Genomic DNA, 23,115 nt, shown 5'->3' on the forward strand with positions numbered 1-23,115 from the left:
AGTGTGCTGCCTTCCAGAAATAATGTCATGCATCTTAGGCCCCTTCCAGTAATAATGTCCCCATCCTAGTCAAATGTCCCCATCCTAGCCAAATGTGGTGGGATACTGGCGGTACAAACAGACCATGTAGGTGTTTGTACTGTTTGGGGCGTGATATACACTGAGCGCCCCCTATACGCTATGTAGTGCTGCTATTCTGTATTTATGGTGTCACTGTCTCCGATTTTTTGTGTCATCACCATTTCCTGTCATTTTTACTGGATATATTGTTTGTATGTAGGTCGTGTTTATGTATAAATAAAGTTTATTATTGTTACATTAGTTATGGTATTCCTATTTGTTTAGGGGCATAATACTCCGGTTCTCTGTAGGTCGTGTTTAATATTATTAATACTTTAATAATAATAAGGCTACTTTCACACAAGCGTCGGATTCGGCCCGTCGCAGTGTGTCGGGACGAGATTCCGACGCTAGCGTTTGATGCGCCGCACAATGGGTGCAGCGGATGCATTTCTCCGGCGTATCCGCTGCCCCATTGTGAGGTGCCGGGAGGTGGGGGCGGAGTTCCGGCCGCGCATGTGCGGTCAGAAAAAGTGGTCCATCGGCAGCAAAAAAAGTTAAATTTAATGTTTTTTGCTCCTGGCGGTCCGCCACAACACGGCGCAACCGTCGCACGACGGTTGCGACGTGTGTCAATACGTCGCAATGCGTCGGTAATATTACTCTATGGGGCAAAAACGCATCCTGCAAACAACTTTGCAGGATGCGTTTTTTCCCCTAAACTACGCATTGCGATGTATTCAAAAAAATGCCAGTGTGAAAGTAGCCTAATAATAATAATTATATTATTATTACACCTACAACATATTGGGATAGGATCTTGGAGATGGGAATACCCCTTAAGTTTTACTTTTACCTTATCTAAAAAGAATATTTATTAATAATAAAATAGGAAACATTTTAACAATACTTTTATTTATAAGTGATACAAAGACTCCAAAAGAGACTGGGCTTCCACTTGGATTTGGCAACTTCTTCTATGTTGGCAACACCTAATTAAATTATTTTATCATTAATACCAATATCTAACCATGTTTTGAGGAGAATGCAGCTATTCTGAAAAACCTCTAAAGGATCCTGTATGGAAAGTTTGCTCCTGTGTTATATTAGAATGTTTCCTTCTTTTGCTGACTTCTTTGCAAATCCCTCCAGCTACTAAGAGCTTTCCAAATAGTTGTGGTATCCCTCTTTCCACATTTCGTTCATACTGCGGTAGGTTTATTTCTTAATAATCTGCTAGTATGTTCTAGCTGGCAGCATTGTGCTACAAAGATCGTGCACAGCAGGCAGACACCAGGAGTGTGGTTGGAAAGTTCTCATTTTCCTGTATTCACATGTTTATAATAAATATTTGACATCGTTGTTAAGAAAAATCAAGGTTAATATCCAGACTGATAATTGTTTTGTAATTATGTTTCTTCCTGCAGTACCTCGGAGCGGGCCAAAGAACATTAAAGTTTTTGGAGAAACAACCAACAGTCTTTCAGTAAACTGGGATCACGCCGATGGTCCTGTTCAACAATATAGAATTATCTATTCGCCAACTGTTGGTGATCCTATTGATGAATTTGTAAGTTTGTATGCCTTTACAGTATAATTACTTATTAAAATGTTTGTGGTTTCTAAATATTCTATACATTTCATACTTTAATGCCTCATTATTTTTGTGATCTAACATATTCAATGGTCACTACTGTTAAATCCATTGTCCCATTCACTCAATGCCAGAATCAGACAAGCTGTCTGCTTTGGGCAATTCTTTTTTTTCAGTTACAATGGACCCTTGATGATAACCTAATCTTTGGCGTTCTACTGCAGGAAGCGCCAACAATCTAGTGTTCTATTTTCCTACAACACCCCTGCAGGAGAAATGTAGTATTACATAGTGGGCTGTACTAAACTAAAGCACCATTTGTTGGACCCGGTGTAGCATCTAGTGAATAGTTATGTTCAGTGGATCCCTTATTGACTTAGAAATTCTATTACTGGGTATTTAAGTATTAATATTTTAAGCAAGATATCCCCCATTTAATTGTTAGCAGTGGATTTCTTACATAGCAACCATTAAAATATTGTGAATCTGTATTGAGCATCTTTGTGCACAGTTTACTATCTTTAGGCTTGGAATCCCTTCAGAAGATGACAATAGGTTCTTTATAGATACGATTAACAAAAGGACTAAAGTGTTTTCCTCAGCCTTATGCCCTTCCATTCATAGCTTAGAGAGTTTCATATTTCCAAACTATACAGTTTTGTGGGCTTTCCATTGACTTATCAATACTAGTAGACTCTTCCTCATGGTGAAACTCTTTCCCTTAACATTTCTGGCAGGCACATAAATCAATGATGCAGCAAAAGGTACCCACAAAGGAACTTCTCAGGGGCAGACACACATAGAAGAGCACCCCAGGGCAAGAACTTTATGAGGACCCTTTGCAGTCCAATAGCTCATTGTAAAGCATCCCTTTATGTATCTGGGACCAAAGCTGCTTGCTACTTTGGATGTAGAAATGGAGCCTTGTACCTTTGGGCCCCTGTGCGGTTGCGCAGGTTTACTAATGTTATGTCTGTCCCTGTTATACGCTGTAAACTTGAGTTTTATACCATATAGTGCAAATAAAGGCAACGTTTTTTGTCATTCCTAACTGTCTGTGGGACACTATCGAGTTCTTTCTGACACCATTAAGAATCAAAAGTCCATTGATCATTGGCCGATCACAATTCTTTCTTGCGCATGTTTCCAAAAGTGGATTTGTGACAGCTAGCCAAACATACAGTAGAGCTAGTGATTTAAGCAATTGAAAACTTTATTGGGTTTTCTTAGATTTTGAATTGATTTTATGTTTTGCTAACTACGCGCAGAGTACCATTGCACTGGTATTCAAGCACCGTTTGTACTCTGAGGTCCTAAGAACGCACCACATTTCTATGAAAGAATTATTGCATTGTTTTCTGACGCACGTCCAAGCCAGTCCCAATGTCGTGTCACAGCACTTTTATCCATATGTTCCCTATTTTGCAGACAGTCTGCTTTCTATTTAAAGGACTGTATATCCAGCGCTCATTTTGTAGAACAGATGTATAATACATTATGTCTGGTCTCCAGTGTTTACAGTGGTTTTGTCTGAATGAAAGCTTACTATGTGCTGTGCATATTGCACATATATCTATCCAGCTGTACTGTTGCGATTATACTTTTATTTACAGAATAATTTCATATTTGCTTTAATAGTTACAAAACAATGTAATACACATGTAAAGAAAACACTTTAGTAATTGTTAGGATTTTTGCGGAATATACAGTAGTTCTAAAACTTAAAATGGCTCTAGTACTCTATTGCTATTGCCCCATAATACTTCATCTTCACCATCCCTTGTTCATGATTTTACTGTAGTATAGAATATTTTTGATTAGATTTTGTGTGACTACATTTACATATTTTACCTTTATATTTACAGTATATATGTGTGTAAATGTATTACTATATTTGTATTATTATATTGCACTTCTTTTAGACAACGGTTCCTGGTAGAAGAAACAATGTGGTCCTCCAACCTTTGCAGTCAGACACACCATATAAAATTACTGTGGTAGCTGTGTATGCAGATGGGGATGGCGGACAGCTGACTGGAAATGGAAGAACAGGTAAGAGACTAAAAATGTGTTTATAGCACAAATGTTCATCAATTATATATTATATACTGATGTTTTTCTAGATGATTTTTATTAATGTCTGCATGTCCCTATAATTCCTATGTCCATGTTTTGGCATTAGATTCCTTTCCTGGTGCCGTAGTTTGTCCCTAAAAAAATAGAGTAGAACTTCTATACTTGGAAGTATTGAATATCTGTAATAAAAATCAATTGTCATATACATTCACAATTCTGGGCTAGTAGTCACTTCCCTTCTAGGCTTACATATAGAATGTGAAGTCTATAAAGGGCGTTACTTTACAACTTTTTGAGGTGATTTTAGTGAATGCCATTGTTTTGTTCTAGTTGGCTTGCTTGCACCTAAAAATCTACAAGTTTCTGATGAATGGTACACCAGGTTCCGAGTGTCTTGGGATAGAGCAACCTCTCCAGTTCTTGGCTATAAACTCGTATACCAGCCACAAGGTAACTACAATCTTTTTACTTCTTTTATTTATATTAATATATCCAAATTAATCTATAGTCCATACTTCAAGTAGTAACTGTTTTCTATTTCTTGTGAAGATGCTGATGACTCTATGGAAGTATTTGTTGGCGATGTGAATTCATACACTCTGCAAAATCTTAACCCTGGAACAACCTATGATGTTCAGGTGTATGCACAATATGACACCGGACTGAGTGGACCTCTTAGAGGACCTGGAACAACCTGTAAGTCCTGTGCTTATACAATTGTCAAAAGGAAACCAAATCACAAGCATACTTGTACCACATCTTTTGAAAGCTCCAATTGGTATTTTGGCATAAACTGAGCTTCAAGTACTAGCTTGCTACTTTTATTTTTCCCTCTATGGTGTTTGACATAGCAGAATAAGTTGGGTAGTGAATCTGCTTCTGCAAACTTTTCCGTGTTCTTGCTTTTATTTGAGTTTATGATTTAGAGAGTCTAGAAATGTGGATTGTGGGTGTAGATATTTACAGGTCGGAGATTTTATTTTAATCTTTTTTTCTGATGGGAGTTATGTTACCCACTACCTGTTATCTTGCTTATTTATTTTCCCTGAATCATGTCATGTTGTCTGTTGCCAAATAATAAGTCCTAAATCTGAACCTAATCATTGCTTACTGAGTTTGGAAAAGATTTAGAGTGTAGCCATTTATAAAGACTGTGTTCAAAGTTTAATTTTAAAGTTTGTGTTAGGCTGTGTGCCCACAATCAGGAATAGCAGATTTTAGACAATGCGCATTTTCGCTGCATGCAAAATGCTGCATTGTACAGGGCAAGCACAGATGCTGCGTGATCTCTCCTCCGGTGTGGGTTTCCAAGCCACAGCATGTCAATTTCTCTTGCTGGAACACTCATTCTTTTGTGCGGAATTTCCCCGTAGACTTGGATTAGATGTGGTAATGACATAGTTAAAAAAGCACATGTGTTGTAAAGTGTGCTTACACAGCTTAAACACACCAAAAAATGCATCTAAACATAAATAATTTAAAAATAAGTGGGGTTCCCTTGTTTTTGATAAGCAGCTCAGGTAAGGCTACTTTCACACTTCCGCCTTTTGTCCTCCGTCGCAATCTGTCAGTTTGGGCAAAAAACGGATCCTGCAAATGTGCTTTCAGGATGCATTTTTTGCCCATAGACTTGTGTTAGCGACGGATCATGATGGATGGCCACACGTCGTTCAATGTAACTTTTTTTGTGCATCGCGTCCGCCATTTTCGACCGCGCATGTGCTGCCAAAACTCCGCCCCCTCCTCCCCGGACTGCAGAATGGGCAGCGGATGCGTTGAAAAACTGCATCCACTGCCCACATCGTGCAGTAAGTTCACAACGTCCGTCGGTACATTGGCCCGACGCATTGCGACGGGCCCGTACCGACGGAAATGTGAAAGTAGCCTAACAGGTAAAAGCAGACAGCTGCGAGCTTATACTATCAGGCTGGGAAAGTCCCTAATTTTTGGGACCCTTCCAGCCCAAAAATTCAAACCCGCAGCCACCCCAGAATTGGCACATCACATTAGATGTGCTAATTTTAACAGTAGACCTTGGCGCTTCCTGATTGCTCTGGTGTGGTCACAATCAGCTTAATAATTGTAGTTGATAACAGATGTGATTTGTCAAGAATCATATCTGCCATCGACCCCTGGATTTAGTAATGGAGAGGTGTCTACCAGATACCCCCATTATGAACCAGGTAATAAAAAATAAAAACATACAGAATAAAACCCACTTTATTTAAAAAAAAAACCCACACAGGTAAAAAACACTTTATTTTAATAAAGACTTCCCCACACTATCCCTCGTACTCCATTTTATAAAAAAAAAGGTTCCCATGAAGCTACTGTGACATAACCCTATGATCCTCAATGTCTCAGGTCTCTCTGAAGAGCAGTAAAGTACTGCTATTCTCAGCTGCCAGGTAGTGAGAACAACTCTCATCAGAGACGCTGGCTCAATGCTTCTCTCTACGACAGCCAGCAGCTGAGCAGAGTTGTCATCACTACCTGGCACCTGTGATTACTGCTATTCAGAGACACAGGAGACATCGAGGATCGTGGATTACGTCAAAGGAGCTTCATGGGAACATTTTCTTATAATAAAATGGAGAATGAGGAATAGCTTGGGGAGTCTTTATTAAAATAAAATGGTTTTTTTTTCTGTGTGTAAAGTATTTTGTTTGTGTGTGCTTTTGTCAAATAAATTTTTTTTCTGTGTTTTTTTCTCTTTTTACTTACTGGGTTTGTTCTAATAGACACCTCTTCATTGCTAACTTTTGGGGTTGATGCCAGCTGACATTACATCTATCTATCTATCTATCTATCTATCTATCTATCTATCTATCTATCTATCTATCTATCTAATCCCATCTATTTATCTATCTATAACTATCTATAGCTTTGCGTATAGATATAAAAACACATGCAGCAAAAAATGCAAACAAAATTTCAAGAAAAGACGCAAGTGAACTACGGTGCGGAATTCATGTGGAAATTCAGCTGGAAAAAACATTAATAGTTGGAATGCACTGTACCCTCATTGTTTATTTTGTCCTTCCAAATACCTTGGGTTCAGTTATTACACATGTGTCTTTCCTAAGAGGATACCTGAAAGTTGAACAGCTTTGAAAAAAAAAATTGTGTTGCTCCATTGGGAGTTGATTATGATATATGTGCAAGCAGTGGTGTGAATAAATGTTTACCCCTTCCTGATTTTTTACTCTTTTGCATATTTGTCACAATTAAGTGTTTGCTATCACCAAACAAATTTAAATATTAGACAAAGATAATATAAACACAAAATTCAGTTTTGAAATGAAGGTCTTTATTATAACGGGAAAAAAGAAATCCAAACTTACAGGGGCCTGTGTGAAAAAGTGATTTCTCCCCCTTTAAAACATAAATTAACTTTGGTTTATCACATCTTTGGCAAGCTGAGTTGAGTTTCCCTAGCCACACACAGGCCTGCTTAATGCCACACCTGTTGAAGTAGGGAAAAGATCCACAAAAGCTAGACTTCATGCTGTGATCCAAAGAAATTCAGGAACAGTTGAGAAACAAAGTAATTGAGTTATATCAGTGTGGAAAAGGCTATAATGCCATTTCTAAAGCTTTGGGACTCCAGCGAATCACAGTGAGAGCCATTATCCACAAATGACGAAAACATGGAACAGTGGTGAACCTTCCCAGGAATGGTTGGCCAACCAAAATTACCCCAAGAGCTCAGTGACAACACATCCAACAGGTCACAAACGACCCGACAGCAACATCCAAAGAACTGCAGGCCTCACTTGCCTCAAGTAAGGTCAGTGTTCCTGACTCCACTTAAGAAGGAGAGTGGGCAAAAATGGCATACATGGCAGAGTTCCAAGACAAAAACCACTGCTGAGCAAAAAGAACATAACGGCTTGTTTCAGTTTTGCCAGAAAACATCTTGATAATCGCTCTAAGACTTTTGGGAGAATACTGTGTAGACTAACGAGTCAAAAGTTTAAACTTTATGGAAATATATGTCCCATTGCACAGCATTTCAGGAAAGGAACATCATACCAACAGTAAAATATGGTGGTAGTGTGATGGTCTGGGGCTGTTTTGCTGCTTCAGGACCTGCAAGACTTGCTGTGGTAAATATAACCATGAAATCTGCTGTTTTTTAAAAAATTCTGAAGTAGAATGTCTGGCCATCTGTTCGTGACTTCAAGCTGAAAAGCACTTGGGTTATGCAGAAGGACAATAATCCAAAACACACAAACAAGTCCGCCGCTGAATAGCTTACGAAATGCAATATTAAGACTTTGCAGTGGCCTAGTCAAAATCTGATGACCTTAAAAAGGCAGTTCATACTCAGAAACCCTTTAGTGTGGCTGGATTACAACAATTTTGCAAAGATGAGTGGGCAAAATTCCTCCAGAGCGTTGTAAAATTTGATTTAGTGAATCATGCATCGAGCAGGGGGGTTGGGTAAGATGACCCTGGAGGTCCCTTCCAACTCTGCTTTTCTATGATTCCATGATTCTAAAAGACTCACTCCTAGTTATCGCAAATGTCCGATTGCAGTTGTTGCTGCTAAGGGTGGTCCAACCTGTTATTAGGTTTAAGGGGCAATCACTTTTTCACACAGGACCCTGTAGGTTTGGAATTATTTTTCCCTTAATAATAAAGACCTTCATTTAAAAACTGTTTTTTTTTGTCTTTACTTGTGTTCTCTTTAACATCTAACATTTTTTTGCCATCTGAAGTATTTAAGTGTGACAAATAGGGTTGAGCGAAACGGGTCGGCCATTTTCAGAAGTCGCCGACTTTTGGCAAAGTCGGGTTTCATGAAACCCGACCCGACCCCTGTGTGGGGTCGGCCATGAGGTTGGCGATCTTCTGAATCTGGTATCGGAATTCCGATACCGAGTTCCGATATGTTTGCAATATCGGAAATTGGTATCAGAATCCATATTTAAGTGTAAAATAAAGAATTAAAATAAAAAATATTGCTATACTCACCCTCTGACGCGCCCTGGTACTAACCGGCAGCCTTCCTTCCTTAGAATCAGCGCGTGAAGGGCCTTAGATGACGTCGCGGCTTGTGATTGGTCGCGCGAGCGGTCACATGGGCGGTCGCGCGACCAATCACAAGCCGCGACGTCATCTAAGGCCCTTCACGCGCTGATTCTAAGGAAGGAAGGCTGCCGGTTAGTACCAGGGCGCGTCAGAGGGTGAGTATAGCAATATTTTTTATTTTAATTCTTTATTTTACACTTAAATATGGATCCCAGGGCCTGAAGGAGAGTTTCCTCTCCTTCAGACCCTGGGAACCATTGGAAACCCAATGCACTGCATTGGATTTCGTGTTTCGGCCGCCCCCGACCCAGACTTTTTTATAGGATCGGTTGATTTCACTCGACCCGACTTTTGAAAAAGTCGGGTTTCGTGAAACCCGACCCGATCCTATAAAAGTAAAAGTCACTCAACCCTAGTGACAAATATTCAAAAGAATAGGAAATCAGGAAGGGGGCAAAAACTTTTTCACACCACTGTATTTATTCACTGTGACTAATGAATACGTGAACTCCAATATTGCCATACACATTAAAAATGTAACATTTGTTGCTCCATTGGGAGTTGTTTATGATGTATTTATCTTTTTCAGCATATATTGAATTTGTATTGTGATAAATGGGAGTCTCCATAAAAATTGGCGGAAAACGTTGTGGTGAACACATCTGTTTGTAGTTAATAGGAAAGTGCAGATGACAGCTGTGTGTAAGCTGTAGTGAAGATAGTCACATATGTATCTGTCAGAGTACAATTCTAAATCTGAAATTGTTACTGTGGTTCAGGTTTCTGATCGTTAAAAGATCTGTGGTATTGCAAATACCGCCATTCTGAGCGTAATTGATGTCTCTAATTTTTTTCCCTGAACATTTCTGATTTTCCATTTGCAGTGTACCTCAATGTGACCGATCTGACAAGCTACCAAGTGTCGTGGGATTCATTCTGTATTAGGTGGACGCCTCACAGAGCTGCCACTTCCTATAGAGTGAAACTAAATCCAGTTGATGGTAAGAACAGTTTTTTTTCTGTAAAATGATGATACCATACTTGTAGAACAAAAAAATAAGTTCAACAGAATCCAGTAATGAATACAAATATAAAATACATGTAAAATGATTGAAAAACAGGAGAAAAAATATTCAGCTCACCCTCCTATCGGCCAGCAATCACAGGAAACACGGTGCACAGGAGCACTTAGGAGAGTCAATCCCACACTGAAGGTTCCAAGGCTACGAGGTAGTAGGGGATCCAGCACATGTGAATAGATAAAATTGATGTTTATTACAAAACTGTTAAAATAAAATATTCATCACTGTATATTCCATAACAAAAATTAGGCAAAAGGCCTATAAGACATGGGAGTTATTACTCGTTTCGAACTTTTGAACTCCCTGGTTCATAGTCATAACTCATTTTTTCTACTCATGTGCTGGATCTCCTAATACCATGTAAAACCATTGTGTATAAATCTCGGTTCTGGTGATACATACAGTACTGCAGAAAGTAGCTTTTCTCAATGCAATATAAATAGTATGAATAATCAGTGTTTGTCTTATTATACAGGATCACGAGGACAGGAAATAACAGTCCCTGGCTCAGAGTCATCAAACTGCTTTACTGGTCTGAACCCTGACACAGAATATACTGCCACCGTGTTTGTACAGACACCAAACCTTGAGGGCAGAGGTGTATCAACCAAAGAACGTACTTGTAAGTAATATATACCTATATAGTAATATAACTCCAATAAATGGGATGGTATGTGGAATGGAACTAATACATTTTAAATGCTGCTTTTTGCTTGGATCTTAGTATAGTAAAGATTATATGCTTTAAATGGGCGTGATACATTATGTGTGCAGTAATAAAAAGAATGTTAATGTTGTATAAGTAATCAGTAATAATTATCATTTTCTCTTGTCTCTTATCTCAACTTGTTAGTGATAAAGCCAACCGAATCACCAACCGAACCTCCTGCTCCTCCTCCACCACCCACAATACCGTCAGCCCGTGAAGGTAAGCAATATATATATGACTTTATGTAATAGTGGCTGGAACAATTATGTCCGGCACAGAGGCAAAGATTGTTTAAAATTGGTACTAATTAGTGGTAGAATATGTATACATTTTATTAAGGTTTTCTTATTAAATTTACAAGCATGATTGTAGTTTGGGGACCACTGGGGAATATACAGTGCATACTTGTGGCCATCTAGACACTTGCACAAGACATTTAGATACTAAGGCTGTAACCTAAATCTCCAAGCCACCGTCCCCCCTCATTCCGTGCCCTTCTTCTGTCCTTATACTAATCCATAGTAACTACTACAATTACTGATACAGATATTTTTTTTCCAGTCTGCAAAGGTGCAAAAGCAGATATTGTCTTCCTAATTGATAGCTCATGGAGTATTGGCGATGATAACTTCAATAAAGTTCGGCAATTTATTTTTAACACCATTGGAGCTTTTGATGTCATCAACCCTGCAGGTATCCAGGTGAGGCTGATGGCAATATGTGATCAGATCTGAGCAAATGTATTGGTAGTTGAAAAAAGGAAATGCTTATATTCTATTTCTATTCATACATTTTCAATAAGAATAATCATTGTTTTGGACAGTGAAAGATAGCTTTTAAAGTTGGACAACTCCTGCCTAAATGCTATATTCCCCCTAGTAAAATGAAAATAGCTGATTCTCACTTTCCGCACTTGTGCCATTTCAGCAATGAAAGCACCCGGTCTCCCAGGGCTTGCATGACATTTCTATGCCACGTGAGCTGGTCAGCCAATCATTGATCACAAATGTGCTGCAGTTCTCACACTTCTTTCAGATGTCCAAAGTTCCTCTGAGTGAAGTGTAAGTGAAGCAGCCCATCAGCGACTATTGATTGGCTTTAGTGCTCAAATGACAGCACTGTCACGCAAGCACTGGGAGACTGAAAAAAAAACGGTGCAGGAGGTGAAGATCTGCTATTTTTATTTCACTAAAGTGAATATGGTATATAAAGAACGATAGTGGACAACACAATTTGTACCAATAATCTACATCCCAGCATGCTCGGGCGATTGTCATCTGAAAACATGAGGAGAGCTATAGGAGATAGAACACTATTGGATAAATTATATTATATTATTTTTTATATTATTAAAATCTTTCTTTTATTATATCTTATAACAGTAATTTTGACTAGGTGACCTTGTCATGCTCATTGTGCTGTGGTGCTAAATTGCACTATAGTTAACCACTATATATTGGTTAAAACAGAGAAAGGCCCAGTAGAGGGCAGGATGGCATCACTAGCTAATATGTCTGATTCCCACAACAGAAAGCACAATCTTCTTGTTAGGTTCCTTGAGGTTGTACATGATAGTGTAAGTGCAAAATCCATAGTTATCTATACATTATGCAATACAAGGTGTATATCTATCCATCTATCTATCTACAGTTTATATATATATATATATACCGTATATACTCGAGTATAAGCCGACCCGAGTATAAGCCGACCCTCCTAATTTTGCCACAAAAAACTGAAAAAACTTAATGACTCGAGTATAAGCCTAGGCTGGAAAATGCAGCAGCTACTGGTAAATGTCAAAAGTAAAAATAGATACCAATAAAAGTTAAATTAATTGAGACATCAGTAGGTTAAGTGTTTTTAAATATCCATATTGAATCAGGAGCCCCATATAATGCTCCATAAAGTTTGATGGGCCCCATTAGATGCTCCATATTAAAATATGCCCCATATAATCCTGCATAAAGGGTAATAAGGGCCCCATAAGATGCTCCATAGAGATATTTGCCCTATATAGTGCTGCACAAGCGTTATGGCCCCATAAGATGCTCCGTACAGCTACTTGCCCCATATAGTGCTGCACAAGCGTTATGGCCCCATAAGATGATCCATACAGACACTTGCCCCTTATAGTGCTGCACAAGTGTTATGGCCCCATAAGATGCTCCGTACAGTCACTTGCCCCTTATAGTGCTGCACAAGTGTTATGCCCCATAAGATGCTCCGTACAGCCACTTGCCCCATATAGTGCTGCACAAGTGTTATGGCCCCATAAGATGCTCCGTACAGCCACTTGCCCCATATAGTGCTGCACAAGCTTTATGGCCCCATAAGATGATCCATACAGACACTTGCCCCTTATAGTGCTGCACAAGTGTTATGGCCCCATAAGATGCTCCGTACAGTCACTTGCCCCATATAGTGCTGCACAAGTGTTATGGCCCCATAAGATACTCCGTACAGTCACTTGCCCCATATAGTGCTGCACAAGTGTTATGGCCCCATAAGATACTCCGTACAGTCACTTGCCCCATATAGTGCTGCACAAGTGTTATGGCCCCATAAGATGCTCCGTATAGTCACTTGCCCCATATGCTTTTGCTGCGATAAAAAAAAAATCACATACTCACCTCTCTTCGCTCAGGACCCCCGGCACTTTCAATATTTACCTGCTCCTCGTGCGGCTCCATCTTCGGCACTGACGTTCAGCAGAAGGCGCGCAATGACTACGTCACCGCGCCCTCTGACCTGACACCGCGCGTCACAGCCTCTATGGGAGGTGGAGCCGCAAATTCATTACTGTAATGAGCGGTACCATGTGACTGCTCAGTACAGGAAGAAGCTGCAGCGCTGGAAGAAGCAGGGACGTCCAGAGACCGCGCCGGGAGTAGGTAAGTATAATTACACAGCCCCCGCTCCCCCTAAACTGCCGACCCCTGGGTATGACTCGATTATAAGCCGAGAGGGGGACTTTCAGCCCCAAAAAATGGGCTGAACGTCTCAGCTTATACTCGAGTATATACGGTATATATATATATACATACGTATGTATATATATGTATATATATATATATATATATATATATATATATATAGATCTGGCATCAGTCGAACATCCCTTCAGCGAATATTAGCTACTCACAAATGGCACCCTTACAAAATCCAGCTGCTGCAGCATCTCAATGAGGATGACCCTGATCGGCGCGCTGAGTTTGCACCATGGGCAAAACAAAAATTGAAACAGGACACTCAGTTTACACAGAACATTATGTTCAGTGATGAGGCAAACTTTTTTGGATAGGCCATTTATATGGATACACCTAAATAAAATGGGAATGGTGACAGTTTTCCTACGTAGGGGGTCTTACACTGAAATCTGCTGCAATGACCCGGGTACTGCGTTCACCAGACATCAACACAATTTCTATCCACTCCTCATGTGTTAACCTCTGCGACATGTCAATGGCTGTAAACAAAGAGAAACTTGTAAATAACTCATGAAAGAATAAAGTTACGTTAAAACCAAGCAGACCATTGTTTTTCTTGTGAAATTCTCAATAAGTTTGATGTGTCACATGATCCTCTTCCCACTGGAAAAAATAAAGTTGGATCCAAAATGGCCACCTTCAAAATGGCCACCACGGTCAACACCCATCTTGAAAAGTTTTCCCCCTCCCATATACTAACGTGCCACAAACAGGAAGTTGATATCACCAACCATTCCCATTTTATTTAGGTGCATCCACATACATGGCCCACCCTGCATATACAGTATATCCTAAATGATTTATGTTTATCTATGATTTCCTGCAGGTTTCATTTGTGCAGTTCAGTGATGAAGCCCAAACTGAGTTTAAGCTGAATACTTATGCCGATAAAGCACAAGCTCTTGGTGCATTAGCTAATGTTCGATACAAGGGTGGAAACACAAAAACAGGTATGTTACACAAGTATATCAACTGCTACATATTAACTGTTAAATACAAGCTGTAGAGAGGTAATCATCAAGGCTTCAATTATGTACATACGCTTTATTCATGAAAAACTGCATTAAAATGGCAAATTTCCAGTGCAAGGGACTCGAGATCTATTTTAAGTTAGTCAGAGCAAGCAGCTTATCCAATTTTACTTCTCACAGGAAAAGCTTTGAAGTTTGTACGAGATAAGGTCTTGACTTTCGATAATGGCATGAGAAGATCCGTTCCCAAGGTACTAGTAGTAGTGACTGATGGAAGATCCCAGGATGACGTGAAGAAGTCTGCCATGGACATTCAACACTCTGGTATGATTAGCTTAGAAAAGACTGAATGTGTGATTTACTATGGAACATCTAAAGAAAAGAATTCATGAATGTATCAAGACCACATAAATACGCAACAACAAATTATGGGGAAAAGATAAAGAAAACATTTTCTAGTTTTCTAGCTAATAATTAGTCTCATTTATTTTATACGCTTGCAATAATGTGAGATTTAGGTCTCTAAAAGATTAATTTAAGTTTTCATAGTTGAAAAGTAAATGCTTAATCTAACGATAAATAATAATGAGACATGTTGAGTCCTGTACAGAGAAGAAAATTTATTTTCCTGGCAACACTTTTCCATCTTTAATTTGGGAAGAGGATTTTACACTATGTGCATCCAGCTGCCTCACTGCTAGAAGCACTCCGGGCCATATTGCTTTAATAAGTCAATGGTTCGTAACTCACGTCTCAGTCTGATCATTAAAACTTTGATTGTTTTTTCTTCCATACTTTTTTTTTAAAGAATAGTATGTGTATAAATACTGTAAAACTGCAAAGTGTTCCCGTAGCAAGTCAAGCAGTTCCAATACAATAAATCACAGTTTGATCATGTTACACAAATTGAAATGTGAACAAGAAATATATTTTAATTATTATGTGGGAAAAGGTTGAAAAGTTCCAGGGAGCCGAATAATTTCGCAAGGCACCGTATATTTTAGCCATATTTATTCAGCGCTGTAGATGTAACTTCAAGAAAAAAAGAATGTAACCAGCTCACCTTCATTATGTATAGGATGGAAGCAGTGATCATGTGTAGTCAATAGCAAGAAGGAAAGTGTAAGGCTATGTGCACACTTTGCAGATTCCACTGCGGATTTTTCCGCAGCGGAATTGCAAAATCCGCAGTGAAAACCCATCGCGGTTTTTACTGCGGATTTATCGCGGTTTTTACTGCGTTTTCTTCTGCGGATTTTCAACTGCAGTTTTCTATTGGAGCAGCTGAAAATCCGCAGAAAAGAAGTGACATGCTGCGGAATGTAATCCGCAGCGTTTCCGCGCGGATTTTTCTGCAGCATGTGCACAGCGTTTTTTGTTTCCCATAGGTTTACATTGAAATGTAAACTCATGGGAAACTGCTGCGGATCCGCAGCGGTCAAATCCGCTGCGGATCCGCAGCAAAATCCGCAAAGTGTGAATATAGCCAAAATGTTCCAGATCGTAAGGATGAAATCATCCAATTTATTCCAATATTAAGTTTAAACTCTATCCTTAGAATGAATGTACAAACATAATAAAAACTAACATGTTCAAATACAACATGCGTTCTTTACTCATGGTATGACTATGACTAAGAAAAGATGTTGCATGTGGTTTTTATTCAGACTGAACACTTATTGTAATGATGGAGTTTTAACTTTAATACTGGAATAACGAATAATAAAAGCAGTCGATAGATACCCTGTAGAAAGTAAATTAACCCCTTCATGACCTTGGGATTTTCCAATTTTCCGTGTTCGTTTTTCACTCCCCTCCTTCCCAGAGCTATAACTTTTTTATTTTTCCATCAATTTGGCCATGTGAGGGCTTATTTTTTGTGGAACGAGTTGTTCTTTGAACAACATCATTGGTTTTACCACGTTGTGTACTAGAAAACGGGAAAAAAATTCCAAGTACGGTGAAATTGCAAAAAAAGTGCAATCCCACACTTGTTTTTTGCTTGGCTTTTTTTACTAGGTTCACTAAATGCTAAAACTGACCTGTCATTATGATTCGCCGGGTCATTATGAGTTCACAGACACCAAACATGTCTAGGTTCTCTTTTATCTGAATGGTGAAAAAAAATTCGAAACTTTTCTAAGAAAAAAAAAAATTGTGCCATTTTTCGATACCCGTAGGGTCTCCATTTTTTGTGATCTGGGTTCGGTTGAGGGCTTATTTTTTGCGTTCCAAGCTGATGTTTTTATTGATACCACTTTTGTGCAGATACTTTCTTTTGATCGCCCGTTATTGCATTTTAATGCAATGTCGTGGCGACCAAAAAAAGTAATTTTTGGGTTTCTAATTTTTTCTCGCTACGCCATTTAGCGATCAGGTTAATCCTTTTTTTTATTGATAGATCGGGCGATTCTGAATGCGGCAATACTAAATATGTGTAGGTTTGATTTTTTTATTGTTTTATTTTGAATGTGGCGAAAGGGAGGCAATTTAAACTTTTATATTTTTTTTATTTTTTTCACATTTTTTTTACTTTTTCCATGCTTCAATACGCTCCATGGGAGGCTAGAAGCTGGCACAGCTCGATCGGCTCAGCTAAATGGGAGCAATCATCAGATCGCTCCTATGTAGCTGAATTCCTGCATTGCTATGAGCACCGATCACAAGGTGGCGCCCATAGCAATCCGGCATCAGCAACCATAGAGGTCTCAAGGACCTCTATGGTTATTATGCAGACGCAACGCTGACCCCCGATCATGTGACGGGGGTCGTCAATGCGCTCATTTCCGGGACGATGGCCGGAAGCGCAGGTTAAACGCCGCTGTCAGCGTTTGACAGCAGCATTTAACTAGTTAATAGCGACGGGTGGATCGCGATTCCACCCGTCGTTATTGCGGGCACATGTCAGCTGTTCAAAACAGCTGACATGTCCCGGCTTTGATGTGGGATCACCGCCGGAGCCCGCATCAAAGTGGGGGTTCTGACCTCGGACGTACTATCCCATCCGAGGTCAGAAAGGGGTTAATAGTAGTATACATGTATAAAGTATAGGGTACTTAGTTGACTTTTTGCTAAAAAAACATAAATGCCATCCCCCACAACAGCATGTTCCCCAATCAAGATGGTCCCTAACCCTATTAACTCACCTTGATAAGTGCCAGCAAGCCATAAAAAAAACAGGTGTGTGGAAAAGCTAAATAGAGAATTTACAGAGCCTAAAAATGGGGGAACACCCCCAGATTTACATGGTACAAAGATCTAAAGCAAAAACATGGGGCAGCACACCTGTTGGTATAAGTGTAATATGGTATGTATAGGCACACATTTACGCTGTGACCATTACCAGACAAATATAATTATAGAATAAACTAGATGGTGGCCCGATTCTAAAGCATTGGGTATTCTAGAATATGCATGTCCATGTATTATATTGCACAGCCCACGTAGTATATTACCCACCCAGTAGTATATTGCCCAGCCACGAAGTATATTGCCCAGTGATGTAGTATATTGTCCAGCCACGTAGTATATTGACCAGCCACGTAGTATATTGACCAGCCACGTAGTATATTGCCCAGCCACGTAGTATATTGCCCAGTGACATAGTATATTGCCCAGCCACGTAGTATATTGCCCAGTCACATAGTATATTGCCCAGTCACGTAGTATATTGCCCAGTCACGTAGTAAATTGCCCAGTCACATAGTATATTGTTCAGTTACGTAGTATATTGCCCAGTGACGTAGTATACAGCACAGAGCCACCTAGTATACAGCACAGACACGTAGTATATTGCCCAGCTACATAGTATATTGCTCAGCCATGTATGTAACAGGTTAAAAAATAAAAAAGAAACATATACTCAGCCTCCGAAGGCCCCTTGTAGTCCTGTCGCCTGTGTGCGGTGCACGCGGCAGATTCCGGTCCCAGGGTTGGTATGAGCGCAGGACCTGTGATGACGTCGCGGTCACATGACCGTGATGTCATGGAAGGCCTTCTCACATAGCATCTTTGGAACCGGAACCTGCCGCTTGCACTGCCGAGGACAGCACGCACGTCGGAGGGTGAGAATAACCTTTTTTATTATTATTATTATTATTATTATTTTTAACATTAGATCGTTTTACTATTGATGCTGCATACGCAGCATCAATAGTTAAAAGTTGGTCACACAGGGTTAATAGCTGCGTAACCGGAGTGCGTTACACCGAGCTCCGGTAACGCTGGCATTAACCCTGTGTGAGGGCTGACTGGATGACTGGAGGGGAGTATGGAGAGGGCACTGACTGCGGGGAGGAAAGAGCAGCCATATTGCCGTCGGACTGTGGCCGTCACTGATTGGTCGTGGCAATGGTCGCGGGCGTTTTGCCACGACCAATCAGCAACTTGGATTCCATGACAGACAGAGGCCGCGACCAATAAATATCCATGACAGAAAGACAGAAAGAAAAGACAGAAGGACAGACAGAAAAACGTAAGTGACCCTTAGACAATTATATAGTAGATATAATGACTGTATACCCTGCAGTAAATAAATAATAATGCATGTAGAAAACAGAGTACTTACAGTAGTTAATATTTCTTTATCAGAGAAGCATAAAAAACACCCCACTGTAATAAAGTGAACCATGCAGAATGGTTCCTAAGTTAAGTATCTCACCTCATTATGTGCTTGTTGACCTCAAAATAGATCTGGAACATGTTCACTTTCCCTGTTGAGATGTGACTCCAAATGTAGCGATAACCGTAATGAGGACGTCATATATATATATATGTCATTTTCAGGCTTTAGCGTATTCGTGATTGGAGTGGCTGATGTGGATTATACCGAGCTTACACATATTGGTAGTAAACCGAGTGAACGCCACGTCTTCATTGTTGATGATTTTGATGCATTTGAGAAGATTGAAGATAATCTCATCACCTTTGTGTGTGAAACTGCAACTTCAAGTAAGTATCAATTTGATTAAGCTCTTACAAGGGAATTATATTTCAATTATCCCTTCAAGATGACTTGTATTTGTGACTAAACATAGTACAGTATATCAATTTGATACATGGTAAAGCACTTGGATTATTACTGGAGAGGTGATAATCCAATACTTCATGTGATAGACCACAATAGACAAATTTGTCCTTTTAAATATGTTGATGTTAGATTTCGAATACACCTTATATTGATTTATCTTTGAGTAAAATACTTCAGTATTTAATAACTGGCTGCTTTCAAGATGAAAGATAATTTGTTGCTACCTGATTGGGTGTTTATTTCTTTGGAATTACAAACAGGGGAGTAACTAGAATTCTGTTAGCCCCAGGGCAAATTTTGGACCTGGACATTTTCCCCCACCATTAGCATGTTGCTAAGTTGTGTAGGCCCCGGAAGTATTGCTAAAGTCTATAAAGACATACAATTCCAAACCTGTAAAAAAAAAACCCATATCACCACCATCCTATTGCTGAACAAAACCAACTAAACCAAGAACAGTGTACCAATAATACTACACAAAGGAACAAATATCGCTCTACCCAATCATATATTTTCAGCAGATGATGACTGAATAATACCACCATACTTATCTAAGAAACACTGTGCTCATACTAATATTTTCCCCATACAGTGCCTGTATGGTGGTAGATAGCTGTGATACACAAGTTCTGTAGATGGTATAAGTGTATTTGGTATATGAAAATCCAATGATCACTGCTGATATCTCCAACCCAACTAAAGTAATTTATTTTCTCTATTCTTCCTCATCTGATTAAGACCACAATGATTTCTTACAGACAGGACTCATCTCTGCAGAATGTAATTCACAGACATCTATGGCTGATCACTTGTAGAGTGCCCTCCCTACTTTTCCCTTACTTCCACATAAACTACATAAAGACGTAGTGCTATGTGATATGATAAACAATACCTCCCTTTTGCTCCTCCTACGGTAACAGTACCCCTAAAAAATAATAAACAAAATATATTACAGCAATGAGGGCCCCCTTCACAGTAGAAATATCACCCTCTGTGTCCCTATACCGGATTAATGTTAATGTACTCTTTTATGGTACTTCATAAACAGGTTGCATTCCTCTGTGTGCCCAAATGCAGTAATAATACTACCTTGTAGTTTGTATACAGTAGAACGGTCCACATATTATGCCTCCACACAGCAGTAGCGTACCTTTTTGTGGACTGTAAACAGTATTAATATCCCAATTTATGGTCCCTTACAATAACAATCTCCTCAATCTGTGTTCCGTTTGAGATCCCATAGATTAATAATGTTTCAGCCATTAACTAAAATGAGCAGCAATGCCTCTCACCTGGCACCATTCCCATGATAAGCAGTTAGGTCTTTTTCCTCCATCACCCAGCACAGATGATGCAGAGCACTGACAGCATTTCGCCATCTGAAACAGAACACTGAAGACCTCTGATGGGACTATTAGTAGTGCAGGGCAGTTTAAACTGGATATCCGTTCTTGGAAATACATCTGGTTGATAATAACGCTGGTAACCAATGGGCCCCTCTCCTGGCCCGTTTGTGGCCGCACCCCACGTGACCATAATTTTTACGCCTTTGATTGCCCATAATACTGCTATCTCATGAAATTAGGCTGGAGATTAAGAGATCTCAGAAAAGAAATCAACAAGAATTTAATCAACATTTCAATTAAAAATGGATAGGGTCATGCCGACCTTTCTTCTAAGCACATGTCAAATAAATTCAAGAATATTGGCGTCCAATTGAAAGTTGAGCTCCTCTTATTTCTAGGAATGTCAAATATGCCAGAAAAACGTATCAGACCAGACTCCAAGTTTATAATAAATGACACATCAGGAAATTAACATCAATAACAAGAACACATTGTGCTCTTTCGTGAGGTTTACTTCCATTTACAATCATGTGAACCTAGTTTACACTTTCTAAAGCGTGATCAGTAGATATGGTGCCAATAAATACATCACATTCTGCTTACCAAGCTTCAGAAGAGTAAGTCAGACTAGAATTTTATATTAGATGTTTTAGATTTACAAACAGTATGATAACATTACCCAAGTGTGAGGTGCTAGGTTGTATAAATACAGATGAAATTATCTTGTTATCTCTTGTTCTTTCAGCTTGCCCACTTATATACCTTGATGGCTACACGTCGCCTGGTAAGAGAGCCTCTTTATTTTCAGCTTGAATACTGAGATTTTCCCTTTTGTTTCTATGTGCATTGAATTCATTTTTCTCTTTTCTCTCTAAGGCTTTAGGATGTTAGAAGCCTATAACCTTACAGAAAAGACTTATGGATCTGTCCAAGGTGTCTCTTTGCAACCTGGTTCTTTCAACAGTTTCCCTGCGTATAATCTCCACAAAGATGCCTTCCTTTCTATACCTACCTCGTAAGTAAATTACAGTGTTAAAGAGATATTCCCATTTTAGGCTTTTATAATTTGTCCACAGAATATTCCATATACATCTGGTAGATGTGAGTCCCACCTTTTGAATCTGCACCTATCTCCAGATTTGAGCTCCTACGACTCTCACCCCACCTGATAAGGTGGCTGCTATAAATGGAGAGTTGAATGCACATGAGTAGCTCTCTGCATTCAATTCTATTAGATCTTCAAATACAGCTGAGCAAGGTGGAACCCAAATCTATCAGACATTTATGGCCATATATTTTCTAGGTGAGAATACCCCTTTAGGAATTTTTTCCCTCAAAGTGCTAAAAAGTAGGTCTAGAATACACCCTAGACCTAGAAAAGTAGGCATAGAAAGTAAGGCTAAAGAGAAATGGATTGGATTACTGCAATAACTCAAAGAGGGAGATTTATTAAAAATATTGCAAGCAAAATATACAGTAGAATACATAGCAATCAATTGGATTCCATTTTTTCATTTTTAAGAAGTTCTTTGGAAAATGAACCCAGCAGGACAAATAAAAATTACTCTGCTTTCCTTTCCACAAGTTTTTTTAAATTCCCATCATTATGTTAAAAAGAAAGACATGCTACTCATATATCCAATACTTAGCAACCACTGTTTCCATACTAAGTATAGAACATTAAATATTTAGAAGATTAATTGTTCTTTTCAACAAGCAACAAGCCACATTTTGGCACCTGTGAGCTAATAATTGTTTTTTACTAATTATCCCTAATTTTTTGTGGTTCTTTAAAACAAACTTGGTATGCTTTAAGGGCTGGTGCACATGACCGCATTTTTCGGCCCAAGTGCGTTCCGGTAAAACATTGTACCGCACTCAGACTAATGATATTCTGTAGGGCCGTGCACATTTCTGATTTTTGGACCCTAGTCTAACATTAACCCCTTTATCCCATATGACGTACTATCCCGTCGAGGTGACCTGGGACTTTATTCCCAGTGACGGGATAGTACATCATATGCAATCGGCCGTGCTCACGGAGGAAGCGCGGCCTATCACGGCCGGGTGTCAGCTGACTATCGTAGCTGACATCTGGCACTATGTGGCAGGAGCGGTCACAGACCACTCCTGGCACATTAATCCCTGGCACACTGCGATCAAACATGATCGCAGTGTTCCGGCGGCATAGGGAAGCATCGCGCAGGGAGGGGGCTCCCTG

The 23,115-nt window shown here is 39.5% G+C and overlaps 1 protein-coding gene across 3 annotated transcripts in view; it reads left to right on the forward strand.

Annotated features, from left to right (window-relative positions):
• Window positions 1-23,115, forward strand: part of COL12A1 (collagen type XII alpha 1 chain) — a 201,178-nt gene that overhangs the window by 112,634 nt on the left and 65,429 nt on the right. For all 3 annotated transcript variants that reach the window (XM_069726544.1, XM_069726543.1, XM_069726545.1), the window contains 13 exons: window positions 1,488-1,630; window positions 3,577-3,706; window positions 4,061-4,180; window positions 4,280-4,426; window positions 9,652-9,768; window positions 10,325-10,471; window positions 10,703-10,777; window positions 11,120-11,259; window positions 14,375-14,498; window positions 14,700-14,843; window positions 19,305-19,469; window positions 21,640-21,678; window positions 21,771-21,909. In XM_069726544.1, the coding sequence (XP_069582645.1) occupies window positions 1,488-1,630; window positions 3,577-3,706; window positions 4,061-4,180; window positions 4,280-4,426; window positions 9,652-9,768; window positions 10,325-10,471; window positions 10,703-10,777; window positions 11,120-11,259; window positions 14,375-14,498; window positions 14,700-14,843; window positions 19,305-19,469; window positions 21,640-21,678; window positions 21,771-21,909 (1,630 nt within the window). The remainder of the gene's footprint in view (window positions 1-1,487; window positions 1,631-3,576; window positions 3,707-4,060; window positions 4,181-4,279; window positions 4,427-9,651; window positions 9,769-10,324; window positions 10,472-10,702; window positions 10,778-11,119; window positions 11,260-14,374; window positions 14,499-14,699; window positions 14,844-19,304; window positions 19,470-21,639; window positions 21,679-21,770; window positions 21,910-23,115) is intronic.

The sequence above is a fragment of the Ranitomeya imitator genome, chromosome 5 (genome assembly GCF_032444005.1).
Source record: "Ranitomeya imitator isolate aRanImi1 chromosome 5, aRanImi1.pri, whole genome shotgun sequence".
In the NCBI taxonomy this organism is placed as follows: Eukaryota; Metazoa; Chordata; class Amphibia; order Anura; family Dendrobatidae; genus Ranitomeya; species Ranitomeya imitator.